Here is a 26,065-nt window from a genome sequence, read left to right on the forward strand (position 1 = left end):
CAGGCGGGAGTCACACCAGAGAGGCCTGCACACGTGGATGAGGGCAGCGAAATTGAAAGCACATATACGTGATACGTGTAACATAATTATAATATCAAATAACCATTAAAATTATTATGGGCTCCGAGATATGAAAACGGCCTTCTTGTTTGTCCTTTATAGGTGAATTACTATAAACATTTATTCTTAAAAGACCATCGGCAAGAAGCTTCGAGGTGGGAAGACGGCGGAGCTTATCCCTCCTTGAACTCAAACCTCACGCCCTTTGACGCCAGTCTCTGGACAATGTCTGTGTTGTACAGCACGCAGGCAGGAGTGATAACTCCTCCTCTAAAAAGAGTTATTCCTGTTCCCCTTGCCCTCTGGTTGAGGGCATGCAGGAACACAACTGCAGTCTGCGTCAGGCATATGGAGGTTGTTATGTACGAAGGATCCGGCCCGGATATTGTGAGAGACTTGCTCACTATCTCGTTATTCTTCTCCCCACGGGCCTGGATTTCAAGGGTAAACGTTGCCTTTCTGACATCCGAAAAAGACAGCTTCTTCTTGATGAACCCAAAGGTAAAAAATCGGCTTATGGTCCTGATCAGCCACTTTCCAAGCGTAAACCCAGAAAAGAACCAGACAAGCCAGAGAAAAAACCAGTACTTTATCATCCCAACCCTTCCTCCAACGTCCAGATATGCGAAGTACTTTGCACTAGGCATCCCCACAGACTTCATCAGGTCCTGGCTCCTTCTTACGACGGAATAGTCTATTCCCCTAAAGATCACCTGGTAGGAGTTCTTCTTTACAACCCGCTGAGACCGCCTCTTTTTCCCCTGTCCATACCTCTTTTCTCTAAGGGCCATCGTTTCTTTGAGGTTCACTGCAGACATAAGAAGCGACTCCCAGGTTGTCTGACTTAAAACAATATTGTGGAGTTTGATAACACTTTCTATTTCTACAGAGTCGAACATGTCCCGAAGACACATAACCCCGATATCAAAGGGAATAGAGTCGAATCCGCAGCAATTGATGATGTAGACACCTTTCCGGGTGGCTTCGTCATGGTACTTGCTGATGATAAGCTCAAAGAAATACACCTCTCCAGATATGTCCATGTAATGTGTTCCGTTCCTTATGCATGACTTGACAATGCTTTCACCGTGATGAATGTAGGGTCCAACACAGTTTATCAGCACTCTTGTCATGGATGCAATCTCGTCGATGCCATCTATTCCGCACTCGTAAACAGGAAATGCCTTGTCTCCGATTTTGCCGATGTCCCTTGCCGCTAAGGCTAGCTTAACATTTTCGGACTTGAAGGCCTCTATTATGTATCCAGCTGCATATCCGGATGCACCGTAGATAATGAAGTCATACTCTCTCTCCATAGATGGGATGGCCTGAAAAAAAACATTATTTATCATTGAAAAGGGATGACAATGACTTTTTAGGGTTTATGCATCGGAAGTTCTTACTTGACTTCGCGTGTCTCATCATTGGGCTGTTTGTGTCAGTGACGCACAATAGACCAATGGAATAGGCGCAGACCAAAATGATTGGTTCCATGGACGTGTGACTTAAGTACATATATGGAGAAGTGGGGAGCACCGGGATGGATGGATGGTCTGGCAAAGACAAAAGAAGTTCATCTGGAGATGAGGCAGAGAAGGTCTATCTTGAGATGGAAAGCTCGGGATCTAGCGACAAAAGCCAGAGGCCTCTTGAATCCAGTGTGATGAAGCATGTAATTGGCGCAGCGTGCATGCTGACCCAGAAGTCCTCTGACGAGGATGTGGATGATGAAGAGAGGATCTCTACATTCGATGTGTACATAGTTAATGAAAATGGAAAAGTGAATGGATATGAGCTGAAGCACATTGGGCCTGCCGATGGAATTGAGTCTATGAGCTCTCCAGGAGACTCCTCTGCAGACGAGGTGATAAGATCTTTTCGCTTTGATCGCAAAGGCAGAGGAGTTCCGCCCCACGAATTCTACAAGAGAAAGAGGTCCCACGAGCTTCCCCAGAACCATGGCGGAAGTAGCAGCTGTGGAAACAAAGAAAAGTGTGAGCCGATAATTCTTGAGATATCCGAAATATCTGAAACTTACAATGGAAACGACACAGATGAGCACCAGGATAGTGGTAAGGGCAGTCAGTCTTCTGCTGTCTTAGAGAAGACTTCTTCATGCCAAAGCAATGAAATGCCCAGCTCGTTTATTAATGTGGGTAATGATCTCACTGGGCAGGAAGTCTCCAAAGAATCTGATATCGAGGTCTCCAAAGGCAATGAAGACACTAAAGAAGAAAGCCTCCTGGCATTACCAGACAAAAGTGCTTCCTCTGGACCTACTCTTCTGAGCTCTAGCAGCGAGTTGTCTGTCAGCCGTGAGCTTGAGACAGCATCATCTACCTCTGCATTGGCTGAGCCGAAGAAGAAAGAAGACAGGGAAATGAACGACTCGAGGGCCATGGGAAACATCATCAAGGCTATTCAGGCGCAAGAGCCCGAAGAAAAGGACATTATAAACCAGAAGATCGGACTGAATAGTCCTTGCGAAACTGCAGAGCAAACATACACAAGCGAAGACATAGTGAATTCCGAGGATCTCTGCAAGGAGCTGAAAACAGCTCTGCTTGCCGCATTCATTCCTTCCATGGAGCCTTCCAGTGCCGAAGCATCCGAAACATCGTTTGTAGAAACCTGCATCACCCGGAACATTGGTGACAGGCTAGTAGACGGCATGGAAAAGGTCGAGGAATTCAAATCCATTTTGGACTTCGATAGGACAGATAATCCTGCCACCTGCTCAGATAGCAGAGGCAGAGAAGCAGACAGGGATGACGAAATGATAGTTTTTGTTGAGGCCGGGGACGTTGGGAGGAAGAAAAGCAACACGCACACAAGAAATAATAGGGTTGGAAGACTAGTCAAATTTTTCGAGAACTTGGAAGAAAGAAGTAAGGAGGAGAGCCGTAGTTGATTAAACTTAAAATTTAAAGTTGTTTATCGATTAATTAATTTCTTCGGAATCAATCAAGAGCAAGGAAAGGGGGTTCTAGAGTAAAGTAGACTTGAAGAGGAGGGTGGGCTCCTCCTCCTTTTCGTTGATCATTTCTTCCATAGCCGCTCCAGATAGGGGTTCATGAGAAAAGGGGCAGTCCTTTCTGGTGCAATTACCTTTGAGGTGAAATGCTTTACATGGAAACTTGCTTGTGTCGTGGGAGTACGTACAGCTGTCCCCGTGCTTGCAGGAGTTCATCAGGAAAAACTTACATAATATTGTACGGTAGTTAGGAGTCGATCTTTCATGCTCCCGTGGCTTCTGGGTAGCCCTTGGGATGGTTTTATGTGCTCTATACTCCATTAGATAGCTCTTATTAAGACGAGTGGGAACGTTTAGCTTCGGAAGCATTTTGATGGGCTCCGCAAAAAAAAGACTTTTCTTTGCTAGGGGAGGATGATTGCACATTCAAAAGGCCCTTGACAAATGATCGAGAAGATAGAGTTCAGAGTTCCTGGAAAGGTGATTGTAAACGGATCATACATAGTGCTGAGCGGAGAAACATGTAGGGCTGTAGCACTCAAAACACACATGACATCAGAAGCAACTAGAACTGTATCGAGTGAGGCGGAGATAACAGTGGCGGTGGATGGAGGGGAAAAAATTACATACGGAAGCGACTACATTCGTACATGCCGTGATACAGGCGGGCCTGCTCATTATATACTCAACATAGTTGCCTGCTTCTTCGAGATTGCCAGGATTTCACCCAAAAACCGGATACATATCGAAATGCACACAGGGGAAGGATTCTTTTCTGGCGGGCCTGGAGGCGAGAAAACTGGGATTGGATCCTCTGCCTGCATTCTTGTATCCATAGTGTATGCCCTCCTAAGATTTCATCAGGATGACTTCAGACGGATCGCTTCTCGAGGCGATTTTGATGCACGGGGCAGATCGCCTGTTTTCCAAGGTGACCTGAAGCTGTGGCTTGGGGGCCTTTCTCTTTCCGAGGATCTTGCAGAGCACCTCCTATCGATAACATATTTAGTCCACCAGGCAACCAACCAGGGAGCTTCTGGATGCGATGTGATGTGCTGCCTTCTGGGATCCATATATTTCAGCAGAGAAAGATGCTTTCCTCTTGAGAATATTCCCCGGTATCTGATCCTTGGGTCCTTTGGAAAGAGTAGTGCGACAAGAGAAATGCTTAAGAAAATTAACTCTAAAGACCCTAAATGGAGGTTCATCAAAGATATTAACAGGAAGATTAACGAGGAAAGGGAAAGTCCAAAGAAGCTTTATATGGAGTATCTGGATGCCATGAAAGGCGTAAGCACAGCAATAGTTCCGGAGAAGCAGTATGAAGTACTAATGAAAACCAATGGATACGATATCTGGGGGTGCGGGATTTCAGGGGCTGGCGGAGATGACTGTGTCTGGGCTCTAGCCGATGATTACCAAGATGTGTACAGATATTGGAAAAGGGTCTTCACTTTCACATTTGTAACGGAAGTGTCTTATAGAGGAATTCACCTGTTGTAAGGCTACTTTCAATGAAATGGTCTGTTTTATTAAGGGGCTCTCAAAATATCTGATTGGATAGCTCATTAAGATCTTTAAATAGGAGGCGTTGTCATGCCCGTTTGGGCTAATTGTGAAGAAGAACTATATAATTCATGCAACAAGTGGTCCCATGGAAGCACACACGCCTAAGAAAGAATATGAGCTTGCCGAAAGCTACAAGCTTGAACTCGAAGACGTTACTCTTGAGGCCGTCAACGAAGATCTGTCCTCGAGTAACAAATATGTTAAGCTGATAAATGGGGTATCTGTTACTTTCGAGTCAGGAAAGCTGTCGGCTATTATGGGGCCCAGTGGAAGCGGTAAAACAACACTAATAAACTCAATTGTGGGGATGGTTCAGGAAGGCTCGATGACATATGGAAGAATACTGTTCCGGGAGGAGGAAAGGGATCCCAAGACATGGCTATTCCACGTAGCGTACCTATCTCAGGATGATTGCACGGCTCCTTACATAACTGTTTACGAGTACATCTATTTCTGTGTGAACTGCAGAACAACAAGGAAGCAGAGAGGAGGAAGAAGTACCGAGGAGGTTGTTGACGAAGTGATGAAAAGGCTTCACATCGAAAGCCTCAGAGATGTGGTTATGACAGCAGTTTCCGGGGGAGAGAGAAAGAGGGTGATGATAGCCATCGAGTTTGCTGTTGTTCCGGATGTATTGATTCTTGATGAGCCAACCACCGGACTTGATTCCCATCTCGCATTTGAGCTAATTCAAATGGTCAAGCAATATGCTGTTGAAAACAACAAGATTGTAATCACAACCATCCACCAACCCGGACCAGGGCTGTTCGACATGTTTGATTCCCTCTTATTCCTCCACGAGGGATCTGTAGTGTACTCTGGGCCTGCCGATAGATGTGAAAGCTTCTTCAACACCAAAGGGATCCACAGGACAGGGCTATCTATGAGTGAGTTTCTGTTTGAGCTTTTTTCCAATAAATCCAGTGTTCCTGGGATCGAGGAGTATAGAGAGATGGTCAACCAGATGAAAGAGTCAGCATTCCAAGAGGGAATGTCGAAAAGTGCAAATAAGACCCTGAAGTGCAATAACGATTCTGTAACTAAGCTTCCATTCAGCTTTTGGAAGGCTTTTCAGATAGCCAAGAGACAATGGACTCTTGAATGGAGATCCTGGATGATGATGAAGAGTCGTCTCTTCGAGATCCTCTTCCTGGCGTTTTATATCTGCGTGTCATATCCTATTTTCTTTATTACGCAACTTGCAAATCTTGCCAACATGTTTCATCTAAATACGGATGAAAAGACTGACTCAGAATCCACCTATCTCTGGCTTCTCAATTCCTTGAAGTCGAAAGTCGACGAATCATTGTCGCCCAACATAGACGAAACTATCAAATGGCAGCAGAGCCTTCCTTTATTCTTGTCTATTTTATTTTTTAATTCAAGTGGGTTGCTCGATGGCGTGGATTATATCTTTAGGGAGATGTCTAAGGCGACATATGGAGCATCAACACTATACTTCTCGGTATGGATTGTAGAAATCCCGCCGATGATACTGAAGTGCTTTGCGTTTATAGCCCTTACGTCACTTACTGGGGTCAAGGAGGGAAACACACCCCAGTTGATTGCCTATATCACAATAGGAAGCTTTTTAGTGTCAGTGTTTAATATGATGACGAGAGTCTTTGGAAGTACTAGTGGAGTTCTTAGAGTACTTCAGTCAACGGTCAATACGGTATTCATATTTCTTGTTACTCCAGGATCTTTATATATGATTTCCGCACGCCTTGATTCTTCCCAGAATGGAATTGTTGGATACCTGAAGTTCTTGAAGTATCCTTTAATGCTCCTGTGGCCTAAGATTTTTTTTGAAAGCTTTATGAATCTATCTTTCTTCGAAAGAGTGTTGTTTTCTCAAGAGCTAAATGAAAAGGCCTCTCCAATATATAAAGCAGCCATAGGATTCCTGCTAGGCTTACCGCTCGACACAAATCTCAGCACTGAGGAAACCAAGGCCATGCTCTGTGATCCTCAGATGAAGTTTCTAGCTGACTATGACTACTCGAAGTATCTTCTGCTGCCTCTTCTGGTTCTCTCATTCATGGTCGTTGTTCAGGTCAGCAACTATTTCTTGGTGCGGAGATACGCACCCCACCTACGGCTCAAGCTATCCACTCAATAAAACACTCGACTTCACAGGCTTTTTAAGTGGTAATTTTCTCCCAGGGAATGGAGTCCTTGGCTCTTTGGGATGGAAGATGCATCGACGGACTCAAGAAGATACCAAAGACGACACTGATAGTTGACGGATATGGCACAATAACTGAGGAGGAAAAAAGAAAGATACAGGGAATGAAAATGAACATAGACTTCGAGGAGAGGACAACCCACTACTCTCTTGTAATTCTGTGCAACACAACCCTAAGATTTAATCTGGCGAATCCATTAACTCTGGCAGAATGCGAGATCTGGTTTACAAGGAAAGCCTTCTCCTCAAGAGTATTTATGGATGCTCTTATCCACTATTCGGAATGCGAAATAAAAAACGGGGTATAGGCAGCCCATGAATCCATTGGAAACATCATCATTTGCTGCTTTTCGTTTGAAGACAGAAGTCGGGTCGATCCAGCTTCTTCCAGGTGCGTCGCTGTCTGTAGTTAGGTCTGGGGAAGAGAAATACATTGCGGAGGTCGAGTACACAATGCTGCTTAGCGAAGGCATCTATGAAGGAAGGGTGCTGAGATTCAAACTAAAGATTCCCAATGCATATCCATTCAAACCTCCGAAGCTTCTGTGCCTGGACAATGTATTTCACCCGAATGTCGACGATGACGGGAACGTCTGTATGGAGATTTTGCGACTTGGATGGAGGCCCAGCCATGGACTCGAAAGCATATTTGTCAATCTTTATGTTATATTTGTTGAAGTCACCGGAGAGGATGCATTGAACACCAAGGCAGGAGATTTATTCAAATCCGACTATGAAGGGTTTGTAAGGGCCGCAAGAAGTCGAAAATAGGGCTCTGCAAAGGAATATCTAGAACTTATGTATTATTGCAACATACTCCTCTCTTCCGTCTTCAACCACTTCCTTCAGAATGAAATCAAATGGTAGGGAGACCCCATTTCCATCAACCACAATAAAGTCAGACTTCTTTCTGATTCTCTTGCCCAATCTCTTTTCAATAAACTGGTATTTGGATCTGCTCTTAAGTAGAACAGCTCCTATGCCATTTGGGGAAGTGAGTATTTTCAGAGGTCCATGGGTCTCTTCGCTGAATATCCTGGATGGACATCCCTTTAGAGAGCAGCTCCTCCAGTTATTTATGGATATTTCCATCATAAGGACTCATATGGGAAATTTTTCTATCCGTGGTATGGGCCACTCCAGAATCAACAGTCTGCTTAGCATCCTTGATGAAATCCAGAGCGAAATCCAGAGCGAACCTAAGCAGCCATCTCGGAAAGAGGCACTGAGGAACGAGCTTTATAAGCTATACCTGCACACATCCCTGGAGATATGTAAACAAAAGCTCAACGGGTCGATCAGCAGGGATACCCTCGCGAAGATCCAGGAGATCAAGCAATACTTCAGACATATAGAAAACATCGGCGACCAAAATCCAAGTTGCCCTGGAAAAGCACAGGAGTAAGAATGTCCTTATTTATTCTTTCTTTCTGCCTTCTTCATAGCCCTCTTGAGAGTGCCGAAGATCTTGTAGCGCTTCTTTCTTTCGTCCTTTCTGACTCTCCTGGGTGTCACATGGAACTCTTTTCCAGTGAGTTTCGCCACAATGTGCTTTTTCTCGATGTTCGACAGAACTTCAATGCTTGAGTAAATTTTTGCCTTGAGTGTAGTCCGGTGCGTGCCGTATCTGTTCTTAAGATCCATAACCACAACATTGTCCTTCTTTGTCTGGTACAGTTCTGATATCTTCTCTCTTATCTCCTCCTTGCTCGGAATGGGCATCCCGGGATGGTATGCAACCACATCCAGCTCCTTTCTGGAAAGCAATCTGTTGTCTCTCAGGTCAGCAATCTCCAGTTCCAAACTCTACAAGTTAGCTTCGTCTTCGCACTTACCATTTCGCGAGGGATAAATTTTTCGAAAATATCTGCCTACCTGAGGATTGGGCTCGGAAAATATTTTCCTTGAAAGAAAGGCCCTTTGAAATGGTAGGTGGAATCTTGCAGTCTCTCGGAGACCTGTTCTAACTTTAGGCAACTACTACAATAAACAAGGCAGGCAAAGTTAGGAACCAAACACCGAAGGACCCTGTTGTCGAGAAGGAGAGGAAGAAGTGCGGCCGCTGCAGACAGCGCTTGAAGTTTGAAAAGAGAAGCGAGATGGGATACTTCGATGTGGCCGGAAAGATGAAGCTGAACCCCCAGTCGTGAAGGATAAATAAATCTTATTAGTCTCTACTGAGCGCCTCTGGCTATAAAACACGCCCGGCAAATGCCCTTCCTACCTTCGAAGCTTTTTTGGTTCTTGTCAAAAATGTCAAAGGGTAGCACACAGAAAGCTGCAGGGCACCAGGAAGGTGCCGGGCATACATTTTAGTTTAGATTTCGTCGCCGGCCGCTACTTCTCCCGGAAGGCTCGCATCCTCTCCCTTTCCATCTTCCAAGCCATCCTTCTCTACTTGGTCGACCTCTATCTCTCCTGCGACAAGTATGACCGTGTCTCCCCTGATAAACACCTTGCCGAGTTTTCTGGAGAACTCGCATCCTTGCCTCTTCTTTCTCCCCTTGTTCTTTCCGCGCGTGGTACCGAGTTCCTTAGCATCCTCCATCAATAAGTTGTAGTGTCTGTCATATGCTACCACTCTTCCTAGGACCTTTCTATTGCTACGCAAAGAAACCAGCACAGGCTTCATCTTCACCATAGCTCTGCGGACAAGCGAAAGAGGGCCCTTCATTTCCATAGTCTCCTTCTCATTGGGATCGTCAAGATTATTCGGAAGAAACATCTATGGGCCTATCCAAACATCAAAATAACCAAAGATTTCCTTTATTCACATAACTCAAAGTAGCACCAAAACTATGCATTCTCTTTCTTAAGCTTCACAAGCCCCACCAATCGGTCAATGAATCTGTTGGAGCTTTTTCCATGATAGAAGTTTTCTATAAACCCAGAGATAATCTCGTTCGACACCCTTTCCCAGTATCTCATTGCAATTCGTATCTCCCTCCTTATGTCGTCTATTTCCCTCTGAATGTCAACATTCTTGATCATTTCATTCATTTTCTTGCTCATCTTTATTCTTTTCATCTGGAGAAATGATATGTTCAGGTCCTTTGCAGAAACTCCTCTTTCAAGATTTCTCCTGACATACATGTCATAGTTCTTCACAATACTTGTTATTATCCCACTTGTACTGATCCCCTTTGTTCTTCTGATCGGTATAAACATCCCCATGTCCTTCACAAACTTGTAGATATCGTCCTTGTCCTCTCCTTTATAGGGGATGTCGTCATGCGCAACAAAGTCTATCTTGTGCTTCTGCAGAAATTCCAGGGTCAGTTCCCATGGCGCGCTTGTTATAACCTCGTCGACATACCTGCAGTGGATCAGCCCCTCTGCCCTTTCGTTCTCATCCATAACAAGGTTTCCCTTGAGCCTCACCGTTATGTCGTCATCAGTAACCCCAACTAGTAGATAGACATTTGGAAAAAGATTCTTAGCTTGCTTCAAACTCCTCGCATGCCCATAATGAAATAGGTCGTACACCCCATCACAGTATATCCTGACAGGTCTATTCACAGGCACCCTGTACATCCCGACATCGGTGGTCATATCCTCGTACTCAAAGGCGTTCCTATCAGGATACGAGGGCATCATCATCCTGTACTCCTCTGAGGCGTCATCCTTCTTCATGGGCTAAGCTCCAGGAGGAAATAAAACCAAACAAATGCCTTCTTGAAGCAAGATTTCTACACTCTGGGAGCATGGACCAAACAACAGCTATCAAACCATCAGGTCATGCTTATTAGAAACGTCATTGAATATAGTCGAGGTCCGGGGGAATCCCAAAACTGCTGTTGAATTCAGACTTCTCCATCGGAAATTTGCTGCAGATGTAGTCCTGTATAATAAAGACATTGTCAATAATTCTATTACACTCGTCGGCCATCTCTTTTCTGTCGGCAACAAGCTTGTCATAGGCAATGGGGTCTGTCTCCTCGAACTTGCCCAATTCCTCCCTTTGGTCCTGCTCTATTTTCATTAGGGCATTTAACTTGTTTTCCAGCTCATTCCTCTCTTCGGTGTAGTGCTTGGACATCTTCTCGTTCTCAATATACTCTCTTTTCCTGCAAATGTCTTGAGACATCCTTTCGCACTCCTCCATAAGCTCCTTGCACCTCAACTTCTTTTTTTGGATTCCTTCAGATGCAAACGACCAGTATAAGTTCGAAGTTCCGACCTTCTCTGCAGTAACAAGTCCGTCATCAACAAGCTGCTGCAGGATCTCCTTGATGGTATTCACAACTATTCCCTTCTTCGAGCCCAAGCTTTCCAGCTCCTGCAGCTTGAAGAATGACTTGCTTCCTCTTATTATCTCAAGAAGAATGCTTTTCTTTTGATCAGACTTCATCTTGACGGTTACCATTCCACAGGGCTCCTCCAGAGACTTTTAATCCATGCATCGCTTCATTGCCGAAGGAAATAGATACCCCATGGTGTCTCTGGAGCTGACCAAGGAAAATATTAATGCGGTTTCTCTTGAGCTGACAAAGAACAAGAAGATGTTTGACAAAAACGTGAATTACGTGATGAGCTTCATGATCAAGAACTTCCCGGAGAAGAGCGAGCTTCTTAGCAGAATCAAAGTCCTTGGTATCAGATCGAGGTCTACGAAGAAGATAGATCCCGAATCCGATGTTATGGAACAGATAGCAATGAATGTCTTTGCTATCAAGGAGCTTAACGAGGGAAGCTTCATAAAGAACATGGCGGCCCTCTTCAGGGATCCAAGCTCCTTCTCCAAAGCATTCCTGACTTACTTTTATGCCAACTCAAGTCTTGATGTTGTAAAGACAGATGAGACCTTGGATGAGCTCATAGAGCTGTTGCTGACCGAGCTTGGGCTCGAGAAGAGATTCGAGGAGTTTATGAGCGCCATTGAAGCTGCCGAGGATTCAAGATCCGTCTCTTCTCAGGAAGTTGAAGAAATACACGAAAGTTCCGACATGGAGGGCTCTGAGCAGGTTTCAGCCGAAGCAAACTGGGAGGACTCGTCAGATACAACGATATCGTTGGTCTCTCTGGATGATTCCGATGAGATCAAAAGAATTGATGCATCAATTTCTATGCTGTTTGAAGGGAGGGCGAAGAAGCTATCTTTGACGTCTCTAAAGGTATGTAACAGGGTGTTGGATGCCATGAATCTAATACTTGCGAATAACTATCCAGGAAATGTGGATGTCATCCCTGTTCTGATGTATGTCTCAGGAATAGACGGGATGGTTTTCAAGCAGGCACTGTCTGTTATGAAGACAGTACTAAAAAGGGTAGAGTATAGGGACAAGGGAAGGCTGTTTGAGATATTCTGTGCTCTGTTGGAGCAGAACTCGGCCCTCATAAAAATGACGTTACTTATTGAGGACACATGCGAAGACCGCTTCGATTGGACGGTCTTCTTTGAAAGTGTAGGCAGAAATGAGGGGATAGACCTGGGCATGGTTGACAGAACCCGCATTCCAAGTTCTTCTTTCTACAGGTTTGTAATGTCTATCGAGAATCCGAGAAGATACCAGAAGATCATTAAGACCATGATCAGAAACGAGACAGACATCGATCTTCTCGTGGATCTGAGCGAAAAGGTCAGTAATAGACAGGACCTGAGAGGCATGAAATGGATAGGAGATTCTATAAACGGCAGACTCATGTTATTAGGCCACGGAGAACATCATAAAAAGCAGAAAATGTCAGCAGAGGAGTACGGTAACTAAAGACAGATTTATTTCCATTGGTTTATGCTCTACTGGTGGGCCCAGGGCATTATGAAACACACTTTCTATGGCAAAAGCTTGTTCTTCCAGCTTTTTCAAGAGAGATTGCATCTTTCAACATCCAGCTGTCCTCGTGGTCATCCCATTCGACCTCTATTTTGCTGCGACAAACATCACAAAGTGCTGGCCCTCCTGAGTAAGCGATCTTTTCAACCTTCTCAACCTCCAACTTGAGCTTAATTTTCTCGATGTTCTTTGTCCATGCTTCCAGCGTTGGGAAGAACTCTCTGCTTACGCAGTCCTTTTCTCCTAACACCCTTGCTTTTCTCCTATGCTCGTCAATGTGGATTCCCATTTGCTCGTCGCCCACTGAAGTGTCCTCGTATCTCAGTCCACATAGCTTACACTGGTTCGGAGGGTACAATATGGATGGGCATGCCTCAGCCCTTAGGTATTCATCGTTAAGGACTTCGGGCTCGGGCTCTTTTCTATCCCATGAGTTTTTTGATCTTGCGTCCTCAAGCACATTTTTACTTATCTTTTTATTGTGAGTTTCTTTATGCTTGGGATTGCCTCCAGCAGTTGGATCTGCAAGCATGCCTCTTGCACTGGCGGCATCCTTAGCAACATCTTCATGCTCAGCGTAATCCCTATCATCCACCTTTGCCCTTTTGGGCTTATCCTCTGGAATCTCACCGTCCAGCAGCTTAACAATCCTGTGATCCGCATCGAACTCTCCCCGGTATCTCCTGAAAAGACTCAGATATCTTGCATCCTTACTGCAGAGTAGTGCCAAAAAGTCTAGAACCGCTTCTCTATCAAGCAGGCCCCTGTGATGTCTAAACAGTGCATCGCCTACCGCCTCCTCGTTGTACCGAAAGCTCTCTGAGATCATAAGCAGAACATTTTGCGCAATCTTATCATTTTTCTTAAGTGTCTTCAGGAGGGAAACAAATTCGTCCATGAGGGTTTATTCGATCAACTTTTTATCATTGCCCCGTATCGTGCGCCAGACGGAGACTCTACTAGAAACCCCCGAGGTTTTTCTCAGCATACCTGATCTTCTTCTTGGCTATTGGATTGGTGCTCCTCCTCTCTTTTTCTAAAAATTCCTTGGCCATCTTATTGAGAGAAGACATCACATTTCCAGGCTTAAAAACCCCCATTGGAGCAGGCCTCTTCTTGTATACCTCTTCAAGCATCTCGAGATTATCCGGTAACTCTATAAAATGCTCCTCTTTTTCGTCTGCTCCTATCTCTATTATTTTTATATCTCCGTTCTTCCACAACACAAACCTGCTCTTAAAGAAAAAGCAGCTCTTATCCCCAACAAAAAAAAACCCTATAAAATTCTCGATATCGTACACGACACTTCTTGCATTGATGAGATCAAATCTGTCGCAGAATATGAATTCTCCCCCTGCTTTGTAGAGTACTAGCAGCGACTCACCCACAGAGATACTCACCAAGCTCTCTATGCGGATGGATTCTGCAGTCCTATCCTCTATGTTTAAGGATGTGACCTTAGCAGCTCTTCCTTCTTTCCCCTCCTGCATGTAAAGCCTGTCTTTCAAGATGGTTGACGTAATTATTCCAATGGTAAGATATATGGTGCTTACCTTAAGACTGTTGAGGTTTAGATGAAATACTTGTTTATCAGCCACAACTATCAGTTCTCTGAACAGATAGGAGTGTATGAACTTTACCTTTCCTGTATATGGAAACACTTCCTTGACGCCGCTTTCGTCGAATATCAGAATTTCCTTAGGAGTCAGCATAAACATTTCTCCATAGGGAGATGGACAGACATCCAGTGCATTTGTACTAAACATGCGTATTTTCCTATTCCTATAGACATACATGTGCTTGTCTGTGAGAATAAATGCCTTTCCATGCCCTACCACAAGTCTTTTGCACAGGTCCTTTATTTTGAAACTATATGCATATTTGCCGGCAACGTTGAATGTGTATCCTTTCTCCGAGTATATCACGCTATTGTTATCTATTTTTTCCATGAAGCAGACCTGTGACGGGCTCCTTAACTTGACAGTAGACTTCTTAAGTGGAAATATCAAAGGAATATCTATTTCCTTCCTGCTAAAGTCGAACCTGCCGTCGTATCTTGGCATCCCGAGCATTTTGAGTGTAAATTCGTCGGATTGCTTGGATGCCTTTTCTTCATGAAAAATTATCATGGGTGTCCAACATAGTGGCGAAATGGGCTAGAATAGCGGATTTGTAGCGAGGATCCATGGAATGATCCCATAAGATGTGCTTGGGATCTCGGCGAGAATTTTCTAGAAGTGGCTATGAAGAGACCCCAGGAAATGAAATGCCAATATTGCGAAGCGGCAGAGCTCCTGATAGAGTGCATAACATGCGGAAAGTGTTTCTGTAACTCACGCAGTGCCTCGTCCATATCGCATATAGTATTCCACCTTGTGAAGGCAAAGCACAAGTCGATCAGGATCAATGGAGATATAAAGTGCAGGAAGTGTGGAGAAGATAATTTGTTCAAACTTCTTGAGAATGGTGGGAAGATTTTCTGTAATGGATGCAGCTCCGGTAAGATGCTGGTTGAAGAGAGATGCCTTACTATAGTCAAAAGCCCCGAAGTCCAAGGAAGAAGACTGACCAAGCAGCAGATGGCAGAGATGGAGGAGAGGAATGTATCGCCGCTGCCCCATGTCAAGCCAAGGTTTGAGGCCAAGGAATATGTCGAAGTATTTTCCTCTCTGATAGAGGCGGAGTGTCGGAAGGAAAGAGAAATAAAGGAATCCATGCGGCAGGAAAATGTGTTTGTCCGATGGGAGAAGATGAAGTACTGCTACTTTTACTTCCAGAACGGAGACAGTGAGTTGAAGATCAACGTTGGAGACGAGATCAGATTAACTCATAAAAGCGGGCTGGTCCTGCATGGGTTTGTCAGCGGAGAGACGTTTAGCGAGGAGCTGAAGGTGGAAATTGAAACACCTGGTGACTATCCGAGAAGTGGATACACCGTTGAGTATCTTTGGAGAGGAGTATGCTATGAAAGAATGGTATGGGCCTTGAAAAAGCTATATAGCACATACAAGAGAGAGGTCGACAGGAACAAAAGAAACAGGAACAAGGATGATGGCAAGAAGTTGGAGGATAAAGGGATAGACGAGGGCAAAGATCCAGACAAGAAGAAATCGATGTATGGAGTTGAGGGAGACGTTGGAGTGGACAGAAGAAAGGGAGTGAGAGCAAAGAAAAGCCTTGATGAGGGACCGTCGATATTTGAATATATCTTGAAGGGGCACAAGGAAGGGATTGGAAACTTTGATCATATTTTTTCATCTCCAAACCTTCCAAAACTCAACGCCTCTCAAGAAGTAGCCGTTAGAGCAGCTCTTGGAAGGAAGGTGACACTGATACAAGGCCCCCCTGGAACTGGAAAGACCCTGGTATCATCTGCAATCGTTTACAACCTGGTAAGGCATTACGGAGGAAAGGTTCTTGTTGTTGCCCCAAGCAATACTGCAGTAGACCAACTTACTCTGAAGATCCACAAGACGGGACTAAGGGTTCTACGAGTGATGAGTAGAAGGAGAGAGTACGGGCAATCTGATGTAAGCTTTCTGTCTCTCCATGAGAACCTGAGGGAGCTGCAGGAAGGAAGAAAGAGGAAGGACGAGGACCATAGCAGGTATGATAGTATTTATAATGACGAAGTTAACGAGTCGTTAAAGAAACAGCTTCTCAACCAGGCAGAAGTTATCACATGTACGTGCGTAACATCAGGGCAGAAAATGTTCAACAGATTCAAGTTTCACTGTGTACTGATCGATGAGGCTGTTCAGTCAACAGAGCCGTTGAGCCTTATTCCGTTAGTGTATGGGTGCAAAAAGCTTGTGCTTGTTGGGGACCATAAACAGCTAGGACCCACGATTTTGTGCAAGAAAGTGGCGCAGGCAGGATTCAAGCAGAGTTTATTTGAGAGACTGATTTCAATCGGCGTAGTCCCATATATGTTATCGGTCCAATATAGAATGGATGCGGACCTTTGCGAGTGGCCATCGGAGATGTTCTACAATGGAGAGCTCCTCACTGGAGGAAAGAACTTCTGCAGATTTGATCTGGGGATTCCAGTCAATTTCTTCTATGTATGCTATGGAAGGGAGGAGGTGAGTGCAAGTGGGACCTCTTTTGTTAATCAAGCTGAGGCCCTGTATTGCGAAAGTATAATAAGGCACTTATTCAAGTGTGGTGTCACCGAAAGCCAGATAGGTGTGATAACGCCATATGAAGGACAAAGATCGTATATTCTGAATAGGATATTCGGGGCTGAACCAGGGAATCTTGAGATAAGCAATGTCGATGGTTTCCAGGGAAGAGAGAAGGATTTTATAATAGTTAGTCTCGTCCGGAGCAACTTATACCAAGGGATAGGATTTGTTGGGGATAAAAGAAGGATGAACGTAACACTAACAAGAGCAAAGCACGGGCTGGTGATAATAGGAAACCCAATGACTCTAATGAAACATGACATGTGGGGCAATCTCCTATCGTTCTACGACCGGAAGGGGCTTGTGATGGAAGGTCCTTTGCACAATCTCAAAAGAGTTATTATAAAGCCGCCTAAGCTCTTTGATTTTAAGGAAATAAGCAAATCTCTTATGAATCAGATATAACAATCGGTAATAGCAGGGTAAAAGTTATTGAACCATCTTTATATTCTTCTTTGAGCTTCAAAAAGGAATTTACAGGAGTTTCCTCTCAGGCACCCTCTATGATCTCCGAGCCAAGCTCCTCTTTTATGTCTAGCGCAGTTCTTCTAACTATGAATACAGGATCCTTAGTAAAGCTGGTGAGATTCAAAACACCTTTGAAAAAACAGGGGTTCTCCCTGTATGAATGAAGCAGTGCCCTTCGGTATCTCCAGTCATTAGCATAGTCAGTACACAGGATCCCGATGACCTTCAATCTGAATTCGCTATCTAAAAAGCGGTGCAGGATTTTGATCTGAGGAAGAAAGGCTTTTCTGTGGCGCCTGCACACCTCAAGAACAATTTTTTCTAGTTCCTGTTTTATACAGAAGCCTGGAGCATCGAGTCGGCAGACGTCCTTAAATATCTTTTCGTCATTCAGCAATGTATTAAGCACCTTTTCTTCGTCTTTGCTTAGCCTGGGGTCGGCCTCCGTGTTATCAAATAAATTCAGAAAGATTTCGACGATCTCCTCCAGGTTATCGGCGATGTATGCACAGGCTACGGCAGAGACTCTTTCTATCCTACATCCGCATATTTCCGCAAGAATAAGGAACATTTTCTTGTGCCGGAAGGCTCTAAGGAATCTTATGTATAGCCTGCTTATATCTGAATAATCGCTGACAGAGGAAATTGATATTGATCCGAAGGTGTCCATGCACCACCCGATATACAGACCAAAGGTTGTGCTTGTGATGGGTAGGAAATCAGACTTTAGCATTTCTCTTTTTGCATTTCTCATTTCCTCGACCATTGCCTCTATGGTTCCAGAGTCTACTGTCCTTAGTTTAAACACATGAGAGGCACAAACCGCCTGATATTCTGTGTTCGTGTACTTTCTAAACAAATTCAGAAGTTCTTCGTCGAATGATAGGCTGAGATATAGGGCAACATTCTCGAGAAAGAACCTTGGAGAAATAGACTCGATGTCCATCAGATGTTTTTTGGCCTCGCCTAGGCAGTGGATCTCATCAGAAGTCTCGTAAGAGGCACACAAACACGTAGTCCCCACTTGCCCAGCTGCTCCACACATACAGATCAAATTAGGGCACGAGGGCTCATTAGACACTTGATGGAACTTGTGGTTGGGACTGGATCCATTTAACTTATTTTTTTCGTCGGATGTGTCCGAGCATTTGGTGCTTGCCGACGAGTCAGACTCGGCATTGGGCTCGAAGAACGGCCTGTCCTGGCTAAGGGCAAGGTCCTCTGCTGCTTCCTCTGCACCGCTACACTTTTCCTTTCTATTCTGAGTGGCATCATCTATTGAATAGAAGTCCGTCTTCTTCTCCTGGTCCGCCTCTTCCTTACTTTTGCCAACCAGAGATATTTTCATGTTTTTGATACACTCTTCCATAGACAGGCAATTCATTTCATTAACGTTTCTGCATCTTCTGCACCTATAGTTGGAGCTTCTTTCCCTCATCAGCTTAACTTTTAGGAGATACAGCTCGACAAGAAAGTCTTTTTTCTTGCCAAATATCTCAAATAGTTCGTCAAACTCGGCTACAGTTGTTCTGGTAAACAGAAAGGCCACAATATCAACTACCTGCTTTGTGCAAGTCCTGGCAAATGGGATAACAAGTCTATAGAGGTAGTCTACGCATTGCATCTCAGGCGCGTCCGTTCTGTCCCCAATGGCAAGCCCGCATCTGCTGGCAACAAAGCTTATCTCCTCATCCTTTTTCTCTTCAACAAAACAGCTCTGTAGAATGTTCGCAACTTCTTCCAACACAACTAGACCCGTGTTAAAGTCCAGTGGTCTGTGCTCCATCATCATCTTGATCATCTTGTTGAAGTCCGGAGCCGAATGGCTATACACCCGCTGAATGTTCTTGTATGCCCACACAACATGCTCTGGATTATCCATGTCCAAGTTGTTTATTCTAAAGGAAAAGTCCCTGGAATCTGCACATTCAACTTCCTTACTCTTATTGCCCTCCATCTCAATGGGGTCAAAAATCAACAGGTATTTCCGATTCCATCACATAAATCCAACTTAAAGCCATGTCCATCTTCGTATTGTTCCATTAGACACGCTTCTCGCAAGACGTCTCCAATTAATGCGCCATTAATCTACTATATGATAAATGCTATTGATTTTTGTGTATGTTATGAAAAATGTTCTCGTTTATCATAGAAATTCTGCCGTCTTAGCATGGGTGATCATTGCGAGGATGGGACTGACAGGATCAGATTAATTGCAAATATTTCCATAACAAGGAAAAGAACATGTCCGTGGAACACATTCTTTACAGTTTAAATGTATAAATAAACATGCTGTAGGAAGGAAATTAAAGATGATGAAGCTTTCACTGCTGCTAGGTCTAGTAAGCTTCAGTGCAGTGCTTGCAAGCGAGAACAGAAGGGGGAATTGCCAGATGTGCCCTGAAGGTACCAGATACTTCGAAAAAAACAATCTTCTTGGAAGGAGGTTCAAGAACGATGTGAGAAAGCTCTGCGGTGACGGAATGAGCAGTGATGTCCATGATGAATCTTCATCTCACTCCTCTTCCTCTTCTGACTGCAAACCAAGAAGAAGGAGACACCATAGAAGATACGAGGATAGCTGCTCATTTGGTTCTTCAGACTGCGATGATTCAAGCACCTATTCATCGTGTGTCTCCTCGGAATGCAGTCCCCCATGCCGACCCGTGCCTCTGAACTGCGACTATGAGCTGAAGACACCTATTATCAACATGGGAGAAAGGATATTTGAGTTCCTTAAGAACTACGAGGATCAGTACAAGAAGGCCGTCGTTCTTTTCCTGACCAGGATTCTCTCTCAGATTGATGGATTTGCTCCCTCTTACCCAAGTGCAGATTACGAGCCCCTGATCGAACAGCTTGAGACGCTCGGGGTTACTGTTCCGTCCAACATGGCAGCTGATCTCGCAGCCCTGGATGCTGCTGAGGCGACCTCACTTGCAGGAACTATCAGAGCTAATGCACAGAAGGTGATAGGCGACCTACTCGCCAGAGTCAACACAATGTGCTATCTGGATCTCATGAGCCTCGTCACTAGCGGACTCTTTGCCAGCCAGGTCACAAGTGCATTCAGTAATACACAGCCAATAATTACCATCGCAGGAAATGATCTGTTTACCAAGCAGATGGCCGTGTTCCAGAGATTACCAGGGACTCTACCCTCTGCAGCTATTACTGCCATCACTAATGCTCTTCAAGCAAACAAGAACAATTTCGTTACATTCTTCACAACTCAAACGACCAACCTACAGACTGATGTTCAAAATGCTCTTACAGCACTGATTACGGCGCTTACAACACTGACAAGTACCACATCAACAGAATTCACACAGTTTGCAAACTCTGAAATTGGAGCACTTACAGGGAGAATCTTTGGATCAAGCGGAAGCGGATCAGGCGGGTCATCTGGTGGATCAAGTGGAAGCGGATCAGATGGAAGCGGATCAGGCGGGTCATCTGGTGGATCAAGTGGAAGCGGATCAGATGGAAGCGGATCAGGCGGGTCATCTGGTGGATCAAGTGGAAGCGGATCAGATGGAAGCGGATCAGGCGGGTCATCTGGTGGATCAAGTGGAAGCGGATCAGATGGAAGCGGATCAGGCGGGTCATCTGGTGGATCAAGCGGAAGCGGATCAGGAGGTGAATCTGGTGGATCTTCTTCATAATCAGAGCCAACCATCCTAATGTGTGAGTCCAAATCTAAATCATCCATAAGGCACAGGGAATACCAACAAAGGGGCAAGAATCTCGACAGGTCTTGTGGTTAGATGTACGACCCACATGCTATTTTCGTTGGCGTCAGGATTTTTTCACTAGGCTGTAAATAAAACTGATTCCAAAACTACCATATTTACAAGATCGTCATATGCGGCCCATGAAGTTCGAGGATTTAAAGATCGACCAAAGAATTGAGAAAGGACTCAGGGAAAACGGATTTGTAAGCATGAAGGAGGTCCAACAAAAAGTCATCCCTATGGCATTAGAAGGCCACGACATAATTGGGTCGTCGCAAACAGGAACGGGGAAAACTCTTGCATTTCTAGTTCCAACTCTACAGAGACTAGTAAGTCTCGGGTGGGGAGGAGGAGATGGCCTTGGGTGCTTGGTAATCACCCCAACACGTGAGCTGGCTTTGCAAATATTTGATGTCCTCAGTCGGATTGCGAAGTATACAGTATTGAGCACTGGGTTGATTATGGGGGGTCTTGAAGCGGAGGACGAGCTTCTGAAAGTAAACCAGATGAACATTCTTGTGTGCACTCCTGGAAGACTTCTCCAGCATCTACAAGAAAACCCTTATTTGAGCACTGCAAATGTCCAGATATTGATTCTTGATGAAGCAGACAAAATGATCGAGATGGGGTTTAAGGAGGTCCTAGAAGACATACTCGAGTACATTCCCCAGAAGAAGCAAACCCTGTTGTTCTCAGCAACACCAAAGGCCTCAACCGCTAGAATCCTAAAGCTAGAAGACCCGAGGATCATCTCGATATACAAAGAAGAAGGATTTCCGTCGCAGCTGCGTCAGTACTTCTACATGATGAGGACGGGAGACAAAATCAATTATCTGCACACATTTATCGGAAGCAACCCAGAAGTGAAGGGAATTGTATTCTTCAGCACCTGCAAGGAGGTTAAGTTTCACTGTCTTCTGTTTGAGAGACTTAAGCTCCGTAACAGGATCTTTTGCCTCAGTGGCGGGATGTCGCAAAAGCAGAGGATAGATGTATTCAAAAGGTTTGTGAAAGAGAAAAATGGAATTCTGTTCTGTACCGACCTGGGCTCTAGAGGACTAGACTTCCCAAAGGTCGATGTGGTCATACAGTATGATTGCCCGTGCAACGTTGAAACGTATGTCCATCGTGTTGGAAGAACGGCTAGAAACAGCGAGAGGGGAGAGTCCTATGTGTATCTCGTGCATGGGGAAGAAAAGCTTCTTACAGATATTCAGAAGAAAGGGTGGATTAAAAAGCAGGAAGGCATGGAGGATAAAGGCATTTCTGAGGAGATTACGGAAGGGCCTGGGGTCCAGATTAGATGCATCAATAATATGGTTAAGAGGCTTGTGAGGTCAAGTAAGGAGCTTAACGAATACTGCAGAAAGTATCTTGTGACATACGAGAAGTTTCTCACCTTCAGCAGTAAGAGATACTCTGAAGGCGTGATAAGGAAAATCCCAGCACTATACGAACACTTCGGGGTTTCACGGGACCAGAGCCATTAAAAGCAAACATCAACTGCTTTATTTCTTTCCAAGCATTAGTATTCGTACAACCTCAACAGCTGATTATACTTGCTAACCCTTTCCCCACGGCAGGGGGCTCCCGACTTTATGTACTCTGCCCCCACACCTACGGACAAATCGCTTATAAAATGATCATCTGTCTCTCCGCTCCTGTGAGAAACCATGATCTTCATCCCGCATTTGCGAGCAATCCTTATTGCCTCGACCGTTTCGCTGACTGTTCCTACCTGGTTGGGCTTTACTAGGAGCGTGTTACACATTCTCCTTGCACCTGCATCCCTAACAAGTTGCGGGTCGGTAACTGTGAGATCATCACCAACAATATTGATTTTCTTTCCAACTTCAGCATTCAGCCATATCCATCCGTCATAATCTCTTTCAGAAAACGGATCCTCAAGGCTATACACCTGGGGATATTCCTTAAGGATCTCGATATATCTCTCACCTAAGCTCTTTGTAGTGTAAGTTTCTCCATCCAGCTCGTACTTTCCATCTCTCATAAATCCATTGGCTGCAAAGTCGATGGCAATCTTCATGTCTGTTCGGTTACATCTTCTGGAGGCTTCTAATATCAGATCAAGCCCTTCCTCCAGCTTCTTGATGGGAGGTGCAAACCCCCCTTCGTCTCCTACCGAGGTATATAAGGCACCATACTTCTCAGATATTACCCGCTTCAGAGATTCATACAGCACACATCCGGACTCGATGTTACTCTCGAGGCTGTCGTGCTGATACGCAACCATGATTTCTTGCACAGACATTTCATTTCCAGAGTGAATTCCTCCATTCAAAACATTGAAATGAGGAACAGGAATTCCTCTCTTAAACGTGGTGATACCTGAAATAAACTCATCCACCCGCATATTTGAATATGCTGCACCCATTTTACAGAATGCAGTGGAAAGGGCAGTTATCCCATTTCCTCCTATCCTCGATTTATTCTTTGTGCCGTCCAAGCCCAATAGATAGTTGTCTATGGCCTGCTGATCGCCAACATTGCATTCCAGTTCACACATTTTCTTTACCACAAGCTGATTGATGTTGTTTATTACAGTCTCAACACCTCTTCCGTTATAAAACTCTCCTCCATCCAGAAGTTCCACGGCCTCCTTGGATCCTTTCGATGCACCAGATGGACAGGAAGACCTGTGTACACCTCTAGATGTTATCAGGTCCACCTCGACTGTCGGGCGTCCCCTGCTTGTTAGTATCATCCTTGGCTTGATATCGAGTAAAGCATCCTTGACCTTCATTCTTTATTTTGTTTTTCAAGCTTAGAGTAAAAGCTATGATATCACACAGTCCCTTTGACAGGAGATGAAAAAAGACTTTGCAAAGCATTTGAAATATCTCTACAGCACAGCGCTCGAGACGGTGGAAATCCCATCTGTGCACAGAAGGAAGATGAAGAAAATGAAGGTGATATCGAATAAGTATCAAATAAGGCTATCAAGGGAAATAAAAAGAACGACATGTCCCAACTGTTGCTCCATCCTTGTTCCGGGATTGAATTGCAGATCGAGAATTGTTAAAGAAGAAAATGGCCTGTGCCTTAGAACCACATGCAGATGCGGGGGAGAAAAGATCTTTGTTGCCCAGGGAAGATGATGGAGACACATCCCTGGTGTTTGATGGTGCATCAATTATGAAACATGTCCATGTTTCATGACTCAGATATAAGGACTCTGAATTTATACTACATGGCAGTCATGGATCTGTTGATAGAAAAGATAAATGATCTCCAGGACATATGTACAGAGAACAACATATCGAATAGAATAGAGCTTCCACAGATAGTGGTTATTGGCAGCCAGAGCTCTGGGAAAAGTAGTGTGCTTGAAAATATAGTGGGAAGAGATATACTCCCAAGGGGTACGGGGATTGTCACGAGAAGACCGCTGATTTTACAGCTTATCCACAGCAAGGGTGAGGACTATGCTGTCTTCAATCATCTTCCTGAAGCAAGATACACAGACTTTGGGGAAGTAAGAAAAGAGATCATCAAAGAAACAAACAAAGTCTTGAAATCGAAGAACGACGTTTCACCACTACCCATCACACTCAAATACTACTCTTCTAAGGTGCTGACGCTCACACTGGTTGATCTTCCCGGATTAGTAAGGGTCCCGACCAATGACCAGCCCAGGGACATATGCACCAAAATAACAGAAATGTGCAGGAAATATGTGTCTAATAAGAATGCGCTGATTCTTGCCGTGTCCTCTGCAAATACAGACATATCAAACTCTGATGCGCTTCAGCTTGCCCGGGAGGTGGATCATAACTATGAAAGAACCATAGGTGTTCTTACCAAGGTGGATCTCATGGATTCTGGAACGGACGTTGTAGATGTATTGGCAGGAAGAATCATATGCCTCAAGCTGGGGTTTGTTCCTGTTGTAAACAGAGGCCAGCAGGATATTGAGAAGGGAAAGAGCATACATCAGGCATTGAAGGACGAGGAGGCGTTTTTCTCGTCCCATGAATCCTACAGAAGAAACAAGGCATACTGTGGAACACTGTATTTGATAACAAAGCTTCACAACATTCTCCACGAGCACATCAGGCAGTGCCTACCTGAGCTTCAGGAAAGAATTAATAGTGGAATGATTGATGCGCAAAGCAGCCTCAGGGACCTTGGGAACGTGTGCCTAAGCCCAAGAGAAAATGTAATGAGAATCATCAACACCGTTTCTAAGAGATTCAGCGACATTCTTTCGGGAAACATTGAATCGAAAGGAAATGAGCTGATGGGAGGAGCAAGGCTCAACTATGCATTCAATCACCACTTTTCAAAGTTTATGAATAAGCTTAGTGCTCTTGACAGCATTCAGGATGAGCAAATAAGAGCCCTATTATACAACTCGAGCGGGTCGTCATCTGTGATACTATTTGGACATGTTGCCTTTGAAAAGCTGGCAAGAATTTCGGTTGAGACCTTCAAGCCACACAGCCTGAAGCTTGTAAGCATTGTGTTCTCTGAGATGGTCAGAATGATTAAGCATATTGTGGACGTCTCCACCATGAGTAGATACCCTGTGCTTGGAGAGAAGATCATAAGCAGTGCGATTAGAATGTTCAAGGAAAGATGCGATGCAACACACAAACTGGTCGAGTCATTTATCGACTGGAACACAGGGTATATCAGCACCAAGCATCCGGACTTCATAAAGTGGAACGAGATGCTGTCGAAGGAGCTGGAAGACTCTGCAGGTGAAAGAAAAACAGAGAAGATAGATTTCTACAAGGGGATGGAGAGCAAGAGCACTCTTGACTCGATTCCTAATACACTGAGGATTCGCGATGGACTTTCCGAGCAGGAGGCTATAGAGATGACTATGATTAAGTCCATGGTCGAGTCTTATTTTGAAATAATCAAGAAAATAGTCGTTGATCAGGTTCCAAAGGCAATAATGTGCGAGTTGGTCAAAAAGGCGGAGAATTCTCTTCAGGAGGTCCTATTTCTGGAGATCTACAATAGGGAGGACTTAGACTCGATAGCATCCGAGTCTGAAGAGGTGAAAATGGAGAGAAGTAGAATAGAGTCAATGCTGAAGGCCTTGAAGCAGGCTTACGATATAATATGCTCTTTATGAGATT

At 44.6% G+C, this 26,065-nt stretch overlaps 24 protein-coding genes across 24 annotated transcripts; 13 read left to right on the forward strand and 11 right to left on the reverse strand.

The window, feature by feature from the left end:
• Nucleotides 1–233: 233 nt before the first annotated feature.
• Nucleotides 234–1,376, reverse strand: ECU10_1490 (uncharacterized protein; the record flags this gene model as incomplete). The annotated part of the gene is made up of 1 exon (NM_001042097.2): nucleotides 234–1,376. One exon carries the CDS (start codon nucleotides 1,374–1,376, stop codon nucleotides 234–236), a length of 1,143 nt encoding a protein of 380 aa, NP_586264.2.
• A 224-nt stretch (nucleotides 1,377–1,600) lies between these two features.
• On the forward strand, nucleotides 1,601–2,971 carry ECU10_1500 (uncharacterized protein; the record flags this gene model as incomplete). The annotated part of the gene is made up of 1 exon (NM_001042098.1): nucleotides 1,601–2,971. The coding sequence occupies one exon, from the start codon at nucleotides 1,601–1,603 to the stop codon at nucleotides 2,969–2,971; it is 1,371 nt and encodes a 456-aa protein (NP_586265.1).
• A 75-nt stretch (nucleotides 2,972–3,046) lies between these two features.
• On the reverse strand, nucleotides 3,047–3,403 carry ECU10_1505 (uncharacterized protein; the record flags this gene model as incomplete). Its single annotated transcript, NM_001042099.1, has 1 exon — nucleotides 3,047–3,403. The coding sequence occupies one exon, from the start codon at nucleotides 3,401–3,403 to the stop codon at nucleotides 3,047–3,049; it is 357 nt and encodes a 118-aa protein (NP_586266.1).
• A 75-nt stretch (nucleotides 3,404–3,478) lies between these two features.
• Nucleotides 3,479–4,537, forward strand: ECU10_1510 (uncharacterized protein; the record flags this gene model as incomplete). Its single annotated transcript, NM_001042100.1, has 1 exon — nucleotides 3,479–4,537. One exon carries the CDS (start codon nucleotides 3,479–3,481, stop codon nucleotides 4,535–4,537), a length of 1,059 nt encoding a protein of 352 aa, NP_586267.1.
• A 151-nt stretch (nucleotides 4,538–4,688) lies between these two features.
• ECU10_1520 (uncharacterized protein) lies at nucleotides 4,689–6,725 on the forward strand (the record flags this gene model as incomplete). The annotated part of the gene is made up of 1 exon (NM_001042101.1): nucleotides 4,689–6,725. One exon carries the CDS (start codon nucleotides 4,689–4,691, stop codon nucleotides 6,723–6,725), a length of 2,037 nt encoding a protein of 678 aa, NP_586268.1.
• A 47-nt stretch (nucleotides 6,726–6,772) lies between these two features.
• Nucleotides 6,773–7,099, forward strand: ECU10_1530 (uncharacterized protein; the record flags this gene model as incomplete). Its single annotated transcript, NM_001042102.1, has 1 exon — nucleotides 6,773–7,099. One exon carries the CDS (start codon nucleotides 6,773–6,775, stop codon nucleotides 7,097–7,099), a length of 327 nt encoding a protein of 108 aa, NP_586269.1.
• Nucleotides 7,100–7,106: 7 nt separating this feature from the next.
• ECU10_1540 (ubiquitin-protein ligase) lies at nucleotides 7,107–7,562 on the forward strand (the record flags this gene model as incomplete). The annotated part of the gene is made up of 1 exon (NM_001042103.1): nucleotides 7,107–7,562. The coding sequence occupies one exon, from the start codon at nucleotides 7,107–7,109 to the stop codon at nucleotides 7,560–7,562; it is 456 nt and encodes a 151-aa protein (NP_586270.1).
• Nucleotides 7,563–7,580: 18 nt separating this feature from the next.
• On the reverse strand, nucleotides 7,581–7,886 carry ECU10_1550 (uncharacterized protein; the record flags this gene model as incomplete). Its single annotated transcript, NM_001042104.1, has 1 exon — nucleotides 7,581–7,886. The coding sequence occupies one exon, from the start codon at nucleotides 7,884–7,886 to the stop codon at nucleotides 7,581–7,583; it is 306 nt and encodes a 101-aa protein (NP_586271.1).
• A 34-nt stretch (nucleotides 7,887–7,920) lies between these two features.
• On the forward strand, nucleotides 7,921–8,196 carry ECU10_1560 (uncharacterized protein; the record flags this gene model as incomplete). Its single annotated transcript, NM_001042105.2, has 1 exon — nucleotides 7,921–8,196. The coding sequence occupies one exon, from the start codon at nucleotides 7,921–7,923 to the stop codon at nucleotides 8,194–8,196; it is 276 nt and encodes a 91-aa protein (NP_586272.2).
• Nucleotides 8,197–8,204: 8 nt separating this feature from the next.
• Nucleotides 8,205–8,629, reverse strand: ECU10_1570i (40S RIBOSOMAL PROTEIN S24; the record flags this gene model as incomplete). The annotated part of the gene is made up of 2 exons (NM_001415274.1): nucleotides 8,205–8,597; nucleotides 8,627–8,629. The coding sequence occupies 2 exons, from the start codon at nucleotides 8,627–8,629 to the stop codon at nucleotides 8,205–8,207; spliced, it is 396 nt and encodes a 131-aa protein (NP_001402249.1).
• Nucleotides 8,630–8,716: 87 nt separating this feature from the next.
• ECU10_1575 (40S ribosomal protein S30) lies at nucleotides 8,717–8,941 on the forward strand (the record flags this gene model as incomplete). The annotated part of the gene is made up of 2 exons (NM_001042107.1): nucleotides 8,717–8,719; nucleotides 8,765–8,941. The coding sequence occupies 2 exons, from the start codon at nucleotides 8,717–8,719 to the stop codon at nucleotides 8,939–8,941; spliced, it is 180 nt and encodes a 59-aa protein (NP_586274.1).
• A 167-nt stretch (nucleotides 8,942–9,108) lies between these two features.
• On the reverse strand, nucleotides 9,109–9,516 carry ECU10_1580 (uncharacterized protein; the record flags this gene model as incomplete). The annotated part of the gene is made up of 1 exon (NM_001042108.1): nucleotides 9,109–9,516. The coding sequence occupies one exon, from the start codon at nucleotides 9,514–9,516 to the stop codon at nucleotides 9,109–9,111; it is 408 nt and encodes a 135-aa protein (NP_586275.1).
• A 71-nt stretch (nucleotides 9,517–9,587) lies between these two features.
• On the reverse strand, nucleotides 9,588–10,424 carry ECU10_1590 (choline-phosphate cytidylyltransferase; the record flags this gene model as incomplete). Its single annotated transcript, NM_001042109.1, has 1 exon — nucleotides 9,588–10,424. The coding sequence occupies one exon, from the start codon at nucleotides 10,422–10,424 to the stop codon at nucleotides 9,588–9,590; it is 837 nt and encodes a 278-aa protein (NP_586276.1).
• Nucleotides 10,425–10,545: 121 nt separating this feature from the next.
• Nucleotides 10,546–11,157, reverse strand: ECU10_1600 (uncharacterized protein; the record flags this gene model as incomplete). Its single annotated transcript, NM_001042110.1, has 1 exon — nucleotides 10,546–11,157. One exon carries the CDS (start codon nucleotides 11,155–11,157, stop codon nucleotides 10,546–10,548), a length of 612 nt encoding a protein of 203 aa, NP_586277.1.
• Nucleotides 11,158–11,224: 67 nt separating this feature from the next.
• On the forward strand, nucleotides 11,225–12,499 carry ECU10_1610 (uncharacterized protein; the record flags this gene model as incomplete). The annotated part of the gene is made up of 1 exon (NM_001042111.2): nucleotides 11,225–12,499. One exon carries the CDS (start codon nucleotides 11,225–11,227, stop codon nucleotides 12,497–12,499), a length of 1,275 nt encoding a protein of 424 aa, NP_586278.2.
• Nucleotides 12,500–12,548: 49 nt separating this feature from the next.
• ECU10_1620 (uncharacterized protein) lies at nucleotides 12,549–13,463 on the reverse strand (the record flags this gene model as incomplete). The annotated part of the gene is made up of 1 exon (NM_001042112.1): nucleotides 12,549–13,463. One exon carries the CDS (start codon nucleotides 13,461–13,463, stop codon nucleotides 12,549–12,551), a length of 915 nt encoding a protein of 304 aa, NP_586279.1.
• A 61-nt stretch (nucleotides 13,464–13,524) lies between these two features.
• Nucleotides 13,525–14,694, reverse strand: ECU10_1630 (uncharacterized protein; the record flags this gene model as incomplete). The annotated part of the gene is made up of 1 exon (NM_001042113.1): nucleotides 13,525–14,694. The coding sequence occupies one exon, from the start codon at nucleotides 14,692–14,694 to the stop codon at nucleotides 13,525–13,527; it is 1,170 nt and encodes a 389-aa protein (NP_586280.1).
• Nucleotides 14,695–14,826: 132 nt separating this feature from the next.
• Nucleotides 14,827–17,157, forward strand: ECU10_1640 (superfamily I DNA/RNA helicase; the record flags this gene model as incomplete). Its single annotated transcript, NM_001042114.2, has 1 exon — nucleotides 14,827–17,157. The coding sequence occupies one exon, from the start codon at nucleotides 14,827–14,829 to the stop codon at nucleotides 17,155–17,157; it is 2,331 nt and encodes a 776-aa protein (NP_586281.2).
• An 85-nt stretch (nucleotides 17,158–17,242) lies between these two features.
• ECU10_1650 (uncharacterized protein) lies at nucleotides 17,243–19,177 on the reverse strand (the record flags this gene model as incomplete). Its single annotated transcript, NM_001042115.1, has 1 exon — nucleotides 17,243–19,177. The coding sequence occupies one exon, from the start codon at nucleotides 19,175–19,177 to the stop codon at nucleotides 17,243–17,245; it is 1,935 nt and encodes a 644-aa protein (NP_586282.1).
• A 355-nt stretch (nucleotides 19,178–19,532) lies between these two features.
• On the forward strand, nucleotides 19,533–20,885 carry ECU10_1660 (uncharacterized protein; the record flags this gene model as incomplete). Its single annotated transcript, NM_001042116.1, has 1 exon — nucleotides 19,533–20,885. One exon carries the CDS (start codon nucleotides 19,533–19,535, stop codon nucleotides 20,883–20,885), a length of 1,353 nt encoding a protein of 450 aa, NP_586283.1.
• Nucleotides 20,886–21,094: 209 nt separating this feature from the next.
• ECU10_1680 (uncharacterized protein) lies at nucleotides 21,095–22,444 on the forward strand (the record flags this gene model as incomplete). The annotated part of the gene is made up of 1 exon (NM_001042117.2): nucleotides 21,095–22,444. One exon carries the CDS (start codon nucleotides 21,095–21,097, stop codon nucleotides 22,442–22,444), a length of 1,350 nt encoding a protein of 449 aa, NP_586284.2.
• Nucleotides 22,445–22,479: 35 nt separating this feature from the next.
• ECU10_1690 (enolase) lies at nucleotides 22,480–23,718 on the reverse strand (the record flags this gene model as incomplete). The annotated part of the gene is made up of 1 exon (NM_001042118.1): nucleotides 22,480–23,718. The coding sequence occupies one exon, from the start codon at nucleotides 23,716–23,718 to the stop codon at nucleotides 22,480–22,482; it is 1,239 nt and encodes a 412-aa protein (NP_586285.1).
• Nucleotides 23,719–23,782: 64 nt separating this feature from the next.
• On the forward strand, nucleotides 23,783–24,073 carry ECU10_1695 (uncharacterized protein; the record flags this gene model as incomplete). The annotated part of the gene is made up of 1 exon (NM_001042119.1): nucleotides 23,783–24,073. The coding sequence occupies one exon, from the start codon at nucleotides 23,783–23,785 to the stop codon at nucleotides 24,071–24,073; it is 291 nt and encodes a 96-aa protein (NP_586286.1).
• A 92-nt stretch (nucleotides 24,074–24,165) lies between these two features.
• ECU10_1700i (uncharacterized protein) lies at nucleotides 24,166–26,061 on the forward strand (the record flags this gene model as incomplete). Its single annotated transcript, NM_001042120.2, has 1 exon — nucleotides 24,166–26,061. The coding sequence occupies one exon, from the start codon at nucleotides 24,166–24,168 to the stop codon at nucleotides 26,059–26,061; it is 1,896 nt and encodes a 631-aa protein (NP_586287.2).
• Between the last annotated feature and the right edge of the window lie 4 nt (nucleotides 26,062–26,065).

Source organism: Encephalitozoon cuniculi, chromosome X (assembly GCF_000091225.2).
Source record: "Encephalitozoon cuniculi GB-M1 chromosome X, complete sequence".
NCBI classification, from domain to species: Eukaryota; Fungi; Microsporidia; family Unikaryonidae; genus Encephalitozoon; species Encephalitozoon cuniculi.